Raw genomic sequence first — 8,350 nt, 5'->3', positions numbered from 1 at the left:
CAATGGTGGTATTGGGAGCTTGAGAGAGATCTGAGAGAGCAGTAGAGCCAGTGGCTCTTTTTAATTTAACTAATAACTATAATAAGAGCTTCAAAATACTTTTCATTAGGATTTCAAAATATTTGAGTAAGCTTTTAGATTGCCTTACTATACCCAGGTATTGTGTAAATCCAAGTTCTTCAGAATAGAACCTTCTAGAATAAAATGAAATTGTTAAAGATCTTTCAGTAGGAGAAGGGGGGATGATCCCACCGTTAACTAAGAAGCTATCTGTAATTGGTTTTCTCCAGTGGATTCTTTCATTGGGTAAATTAGCCATACTTTACCATAGGCCTCATATTCAGGAGTAGTTGACATACAGACAATTCATTGGTATTTTTGTGGGCTTTTTGTTTGCTTTATTTTAGCATTTTCTGTCTCATTTCTCATTGGTCTTTTGCTTATTCGTTTTGATTTGTGTTTATGTAGTTTTTTGTGAGTGAGTGTGTGTGTGTGTGTGTGTGAGAGAGAGAGAGACAGACAGACAGACAGACAGACAGACAGACCATAAAGTTGGGTGGGTAGGAGGTGAGGAGGAGGATATGGGAAGAACTGAGGAGGGTGAGAGAAATTTCAGTGGGTGAAGGTATTTGTACATAGCCACCACAAACACCAAAAACAAAGGCAATAACTTGGAAATTTTACAGGATTCTTTGAAAATATCTGAAGCACTTTTAATAAACAATTTTGAAAATTAGTTTCATGAAATGCCCTGAGGAGCCAGTGACAAACTTGGACTATTAGGAGTTTTATTAGTGTTAGAGTGATTGGGTAAATTTCCTGAGGACACACAGCTCACTCACATTCTTGGTCTCATTTAAGCAAATCTCAAGGGTGAGGGATTGAGCAGCACCTTCATGTGTCTCGGAGCTTAAGGAGGAGGGAGGCATCGAAGAATCACAGTAGGGATAATCAGGAACTGTGGTGTACATATGGAGAAAGGTGGGAGTCAGAATTTAACTGTTGGCTTTGGATTGCTCTCAAGTAGCATGTTTGATTTACAGGTCCCAAGTCAGGGTTGGAAATGTATTAGAGGTTCAAGAACCGAGAATCCAGTGTGTGTGTGTGTGTGTGTGTGTGTGTGTGTGTGTGTGTGTGTGTGTTTTAAAATTTTTATAAGCAAGATTTTTTGAGCTGGGGAGACATTAGGAATGGCCTACAATTATCAAATTTTATAGACCTGTGCTAAAAGAGGGGAGCATATTTCCATAACATAACTCTGAAGTCCAGGCTCATTTGCAGATGGGTTTCACACATTCTTCCCAGTTACTGGGAAAAGGTTCCTGACAGCCTGGTCAGTCAGTACCAATCCCTCTGGGTATCCTTGCTTCTAGAGAGGTCTGGAGCTCTTAAAAGCAGCGGGAGAGGGCTACCAAGTATCATGAATTATCAAGTCAGTAAAAGTCAAGGTCAGTGCCTGGGCAGTAGAGTCCTTATCATAGAAGGACTATTCTAAGTTCAGAAGTAGGAGTACAGATGGAGTTGACTAAGGGAAGAAGTCTGTACAAAGAGTGTCCATTATTAAATTCACCCCACCGAAAGTGAAAGGAAATTCTTGAGGACAAAGGTTGTTTCTAAACTGGACAACACAGCGGTCTTGGGGAATTTCCAACCCAGATACTCACATATAAGCAGACCCGGGGATTCTTTTCTCACTCAGCCTCTCATTACAGACATGGCCACCTGCATCTGTGTAAGTTGGGGTCTGAAGGGAAAGTGGAATACAGTTCCACAATTCAGGAGGGGACAGTGCCTGGATGGTAAAGGGGTCGGGTGGGCACTATTTAAGAGACAAGGCAGACATTGATAACTGTACAACAGGAAGAAGGTACTCTGGATAGAGGCTGGTCATTTGGCTTACTAAACTTTTAAAGCATTTTATTTTTGCTTTTGTTGTGTATGTACACGCATATGCAGGGTCAGGGTCAGAAGAGAATCTGCTGGGGTCAGCTCTGTCCCTCCACCACCTAGGTCATAGGGATCAACTCAGGTGGTCAGGCTTGGTGGCAAGAACTTTTTACCAGATAAGCCACTTTGCCAGCCAAACTGGAGAGAAATGACAGGGCATTGTGCTTCAACAAGAATTGTAAGCTGTGAAATTAGAGAAATAATTTTTAGAGTTCTCAGTCTTAAGCTATTCTCTCTTTTCAAAGGAAAATTCCCCTGATTTCATTTAAGTTATCGGTGATCTAACATGTGACCTTAAGTGAGACTATGTCCTCACAAAGAGAACCTGCAGTCGGGGAAGTACCCAACACAGGATGAAACTTCCACTGAAGGAACAGCTGAAACATCTAGGTTGGGAAGATGTTTTTTAATAGGGTATGAGAAGGTTTTCATAGGGTTTTCAGACCTGATTCTCCCCCATCTTCCAGAATTCTGCAGCAAATGAAATTAAACTTAGATTTAGTTCCTATCTTCAGGATTGGGATGCTGGTTTGATTAAATGAGAATATTATGCTTCATAAAAATAGTTATAAAATACAAAAAATATATAAACAACATTAGACTCAGCATCACCACAACCTGAGCATTAACAGAAATCAGCGAGGACATTAATAAGAAAGCAACAATGTGGATATTATGACTTAATCAGGGTTCATTCTGATTAGCCACAGAGGGTAAAACGTGGCTGAGAGTATCCTATGGGGCTGCCATATCTTGGAAATTTGCTTTGGTGCTGTTTAATAATCTGTGTACATCTTCTGAAGCCCTGTACTATCTTTACTTTTGACATCTGGCTTAGGAGAGGCAAATTAATAAGGCAGGAAATTGTTAATTACATTAGATATGTATATATATACATATTTATGTATATATAAAGAGGAATGAGACAAATGTTTTAAATTTTGTCATAATATGGCAATTAAACAAGCGTTTCAAGAGAGGGAGAGATACAGATTGTTGGGTAGGAGCTGGAGGGCCAAGCAGACAGAATAATGAAGGTGAGGGGTAGGGTGTAGAGGATGGCAGGCATCCTATGTGACTTTCTTGCCTTTCTTTGCTTAGATTGTCCATTCTGAGCAATGGCCGTTAATGACCTTTGACACTGCTGAGAGTGACAAAGTGAAGAAGATAAATGAACATATCAGATCCAAAACCAAGGTTTCTGTGCAGGACCAGGTCCTTCTGCTAGACTCCAAGATCCTCAAGCCCCAGAGAACACTGTCGTCTTATGGCATTAACAAGGAAACAACCATCCACCTCACCCTGAAGGTGGTGAAGCCCAGCGATGAAGAGCTGCCCTTGTTTCTGGTGGAGTCAACCAAAGAAGGGCAAAGGCACCTCCTCCAAGTTCGAAGATCTAACTCAGTGGCCCAGGTGAAAGAGATGATTGAGAGTGTGACCTGTGTGACCCCCAAGACTCAGATTGTGACGTGCAATGGGAAGAGGCTGGAAGATGGAAAGATCATGGCTGACTACAACATCAGGAGGGGCAGTTTGCTCTTTCTGACAGGGCACTGCATTGGGGGGTGACTATGTGGATGGGCTGATAAGAGCATCAAAGCCCACCCCTTTTAGCTCTTACCAATCACATCCTTTGATGATTTAAAAAATGTAATGAGAATGAAATAAAAATTGGAGACGAGGTGGATACATTAAAAATATTTGTCGAGTCTGTGATTCCTTGCTTCTGACATAGCTCATTATGTGACAGGGTTGTTACTGAGAGCAGAAACCGAAATATTAGTCAGGTGTGGTGGTACACACTTTAATTCCAGGACTAGGGAGGCAGGGACAGGCAGATCAATGAATAATTATTGAACCAAACTGAGTTCTACTTATAGATAAGTAATGTGTTATGGTTTTTTTTTACCCCAACAAGACCACAGTCTAATAAATAATTTATAAATTAATTTATTTATCATCCCCTCTTCTTATTTAAAGATATTTGGTATGAAATACAGTATAGTACCTTCTCCATCTGCTGTATCTAAAACCTAACAAAATGTTCATCTCTGGGTAAGGAAGGGAAGGGGTTAACTTGTGGGTTCTTCTGACTGGTAGACTTTCCTTCACCATCAGATACCTTTCTCCATCTTCCTTCTATTTGCTCCTCTGTATCATTCCTGGTCACATGTAGGCTTTTCTCAGAGCCTGACCATGGCTGCCATCAGCTTCACCAATTCTAGTCTTTTCTCTTCTTTAAAACTAGTTCAAAAGCTGTATTCTGCAGATGGGATTCCCACCTTAACCAGGCCTGGCACAACTGCCTATGCTTACAGATTTTCCTCATACTCTTATGTATCAAAATGCTCTGTGGTTAACACTGATCACCTGGCTAGTTCTGTATTAGCTGGGCTGTCTCCCCAAGAAGAGAAACCACATCCTGTTTCTGGAAGCTATCCATGTAAGGTAGGGCACAGGGACTTCACTTGATGGCTGAAACCATGAAATTTTTTTTTGGTGTATTTCTTTCTTTTTTTTATTCTCCAGATTTATTTTGGTAAAAAAAAATCAGATATAACCTTTCAAAGAAACCATGAAATTTTTCACGGTCTTTTGTAAACCTGGGGAAAACTAAAGGTCAACACCAGGGTGGTCATCATCGGATTTCCATGTGCATTCTTCAGGGCTGGTTACCAAGTCTCCTGAGGGTGATGATGTTCCCCTCCTTTATCATGTTTCCCTTCTGTAGAAAGTCTTAAGAGTCATTTATCCCATTACTATATTATATATTTCAGGGATTTCCCCTCAACAATCCAAACCCTAGCCAGTGAGAGATAAGGGATCTCCCTCTTAATAACCATGGACTCCTTGAGGACAAAACTTGCAGATTCTTATGCAAAGACAAACAATATGGTCAACCTAGATCCCCGGACCCTGTATCCTTCTTAGTCCTCTCACTGTCTGACCGGCTGCCTCCCCAGACTCCGCAAGAACCTCAACGCCGCCCCCTTCACTTCCTTGTTCCGCAGTGTGTAGATGAGGGGATTGAGCGCAGGTGTGACCACCGTGTAGAAGAGCGAGACGAACTTGCCGCGACCCTGGTTGTAACTATGCGTGGGTTGCAGATAGGTGTAGGTGGCAGAGCCATAAAATAGGCAGACAGCTGTCAAGTGAGAGCCACAGGTGCTCGCCGCTTTTCGCTGGCCTGCGCGGGAGCGCATACCCCAGACCGCGCGGCCCACAGCGGTGTAGGAGGCCAGGATGACCGCAGAAGGCACCAACAGGATGACCACCCGCGCGGCGAACATCTGGCGCTCGGTGGCGCTGCGGCCGCCGCGACAGGCTAGCTGCAGCAGCGCCGGCAGTTCGCAGATGAAGTGGTCCAGACGGCGGGCCGCGCACAACGGACGTGCGGCCAATAAGGCGGTCTGTGCAGCAGAGTTGACCAGGCCACCAAGCCAGGAGACGCTGGCCAGTGCGCGGCACAAGCGCGGCGAGGCGAGTGCGGCGTAGCGCAGCGGGCGGCATACGGCAGCAGCGCGGTCCAGCGCCATAACCGCCAGCAGCACGCACTCGGCTGAGCCTAGGGCCAGCGATGCGCACAGCTGTGCCATGCACCCGCCGCGCGGTAGCTGCAGCACCGGGCCGCACAGGCTGGCCAGCAGCGGCGGCACCACACTGGTGGTGAAGCCGACATCCACCAAGGCCAAGTGGCAGAGGAAGTAGTACATGGGTATGTGTAGGCGAGGGTCGCGAATGGCCAGCAGCACCAACGCCGCGTTGCCGGTCAGCGTTAGTAGGTAGCAGAAAAGGACTAGTGCGAAGAGGACGGGTTGCAGCGAGGGCCAGTCGGTGAAACCCAGCAGCAGGAAGAGCTCCGCTGAGCTGTGGTTAGCCTGAGGGGAAACTCCAAGAAGGTTCAGAAGGATAAGACAAAGAAGTTTAATGCTAGTGGGTTTGGTGCGGGCCTTGTGCTCGGTAGGGAGGCAGAGGCCACCTTGGTCTACATAGTGAATTCCAGGTCAGACTGGTCTAAGTAGAGTTTCATGTCAATCATAGCTACACACGGTGAGACCCCGTCTTACCTCTATCTATGACAAGCAAGAATCCCCACTGTGGGATTAACTGGGCAGGAGAGGAAAAGCCCATGCCCACATTTTAGTTTCATTACATAACCACATGCCAGTATTCCTTCAAGGGAGGCAATGCCTATGTTTAACAGAGGAGCCGGTTGAGGATTTAGAAAAGTCCATCACTAATCGGGTCTGCCTCCCTGGCTCTGAATGCACTTCCAAGAGTTAAAGAGGAAATTCAGGGCATCTACCAAGGGCAGCTATGAAGATACCGAAGGACATAATCCACTCTGAGCCCTCTTTCCCCTTTTCTTTAAAAGTATACACTGTGTAAAAGCCAAGCCTGATTGAGACTAGGTGGAGTAGCATTGCCATTTTTTGGGGGGTTATGAACAGTTAAAATTGAAGCTAGGAGAGCCCTGAGCAGGTAAACCAGTCGAACTTCACAGGTGGCCTTAACTCAGCTCCATGTGCAAACCAAAGTGGAAGCACGTCTTGTAAATGTCTAATATATATATATATATATATATATATATATATATATATATAAAGAATGTAATCTCAACCACTTAGGAGCAGCCAACAGATATATGTAGCTATAGACTTTTCACTTGAATAGACCAAATACGATAATTGTAACCATCAAATATTTTTTTCTTATCCTCCTTCCCTCCCTTTCTTTCTTCCTCCCTGCCTCCTTTTGTCCCTGTCTGCCTGTCTGCCTCTTTTCTTCCTGCCCTGCCTGCCCCCTCTCTCCATCCCTGCCTTCCTTTCAACAGGGTCTCATGAAGGTCAGCCTTCAGTTCCCTTTGTAGCAGAGAGTGATCTCTAACTCCTGGCCCTCTTGTGTCCACCTCCAGAGTGCTGGGGTTATAAGCATGTGTCACCATTTCCAGCCTCCAAGCAAATATTTCTTTGTTTTACCTCTATGTTCATCCTACAAAAATGTTCCATTTGTTTTTCCACTGTGGCTCACTAAACTTCTTCTACCCGATTCAACTGTTTGCTCAAATAAACTCTTTAAAAGTTTATTGTGCTTCTGTCCCTGCCCCCCTTTGAACTGAGAATTGAATCGGGGCCTTGTGAATGCTAAGCATATGCTCAGTACTGAGCTATACCCTGACTCCAGAAATTTGTTTTTTAATCTGTTATATTATTGTCTAATCTGTGGAGGCAATTTACAGAGCACAGGACCTCCTGCTGTAAATGTGGTACTCAGTGTCACCATAGACTAGCCTGGCCAAGATAATTTCCTGTCAGAGAGGAAATGAAAAGACCTTAGTCTTAGCAAGTGCTTCCTGTCAGATCTGAAATGAGAAGAGCTTAGTCCTAGCAAGCACAGCCAACTCTCGTTGGCTATTTGGGTTATAGAATTCACACTTCATGTCATTCTGCCTCAATTTTGTCATGTGTAAGTGGGAGGGGTTGAAGTGGATGATTTCTTGGGTCTATCTTGGGCTTTTCTGTCAATCATTTCTCAAACAAATTTAAAAGAGATGAAAGAAACAGAGAACCTCATTTTTATGGCCTAGGTATTGGTGCTGAATCCAATATCTGGTGACATGGAAACCATCATGGTTGATGGAATGGATAAAATTTACAGAAAAAATTTTATGCATGTTTCCTGATAGATAATATAATATACATAACTTACAAACACACTCACTGCTTTTAATATGATTAAAAAAAGCCACAGTCCTCTTGGTTGGCAAGATGGTGCACCAGGTAGAGGCACTTGCTGTCTGATGACCTGAGTTTCATCCCTGAGACCCACAGAATGGAAGAGAGCTAGCTGGGATCTTCAAGTTGTCCTCTGACCTTCACCATTGACGCTGGTGCATCTACCAATCAGTCTTTTATATTTTTTTCTAGGAAGTAATCCCTCTCCTGATAAAACAGTTTGCTTATCCTTGTCAGGCAGGATAAGTTTTAATGTGAATAAGAACAAGGTTCAGGACCCAAACTCCTCAGGTTTGAGTTTTGATTCTGCTGCTTCCTAGATGATAACTGCGTGCCCCTGGAAACATAAGTGTGTAACAGGAGTTAAATACACAGTGCTTTGAACAGTATCTGACACACAGGAGGTGAGTGGTAACTGCTGTCACCCGCATCTTTTACCAGTATACAAATTTTTGTTTTCATTGTTCCATATTTTCTTGGTGTTGGAAATAGATGCATGTTGAATATTATCCCTGGCCTAAGCTAGCCTCTAACTCACAATTGTCCTGCTTTTGCCTCCTGAGGGCTGAGATTACAGGTGTGTGTTTCTGGATCTCTCCTGCTCCAGGAAATGAACTGATGTAAAACTCCATTTCCTTTCATATGTTAACTTTTATATTCCCTTGATT

At 43.8% G+C, this 8,350-nt stretch overlaps 2 protein-coding genes across 3 annotated transcripts; one reads left to right on the top strand and one right to left on the bottom strand.

The window, feature by feature from the left end:
* The first annotated feature begins 1,588 nt into the window (after positions 1-1,588).
* On the top strand, positions 1,589-3,647 carry Ubd (ubiquitin D). Of its 2 annotated transcripts, none has more exons than XM_005087202.4 (2): positions 1,589-1,732; positions 3,049-3,647. In XM_005087202.4, exons 1-2 carry the CDS (start codon positions 1,715-1,717, stop codon positions 3,514-3,516), a joined length of 486 nt encoding a protein of 161 aa, XP_005087259.1. In that variant the 5' UTR covers positions 1,589-1,714; the 3' UTR covers positions 3,517-3,647. The 2 variants fall into 2 exon arrangements, with proteins under 2 accessions (XP_005087259.1, XP_021079337.1); XM_021223678.2 differs by lacking the exon at positions 1,589-1,732 and adding an exon at positions 2,332-2,361.
* A 1,236-nt stretch (positions 3,648-4,883) lies between these two features.
* Positions 4,884-6,078, bottom strand: LOC101831105 (putative olfactory receptor 2I1). Its single transcript, XM_021223690.1, is given in 4 exon segments — positions 4,884-5,832; positions 5,834-5,859; positions 5,861-5,877; positions 6,015-6,078. Coding segments are annotated over 4 exon segments (1,056 nt in total).
* Between the last annotated feature and the right edge of the window lie 2,272 nt (positions 6,079-8,350).

This window comes from Mesocricetus auratus, unplaced genomic scaffold (genome assembly GCF_017639785.1).
Source record: "Mesocricetus auratus isolate SY011 unplaced genomic scaffold, BCM_Maur_2.0 Super-Scaffold_100027, whole genome shotgun sequence".
NCBI classification, from domain to species: domain Eukaryota; kingdom Metazoa; phylum Chordata; class Mammalia; order Rodentia; family Cricetidae; genus Mesocricetus; species Mesocricetus auratus.
This window is presented reverse-complemented; position numbering and strand designations above follow the sequence as displayed.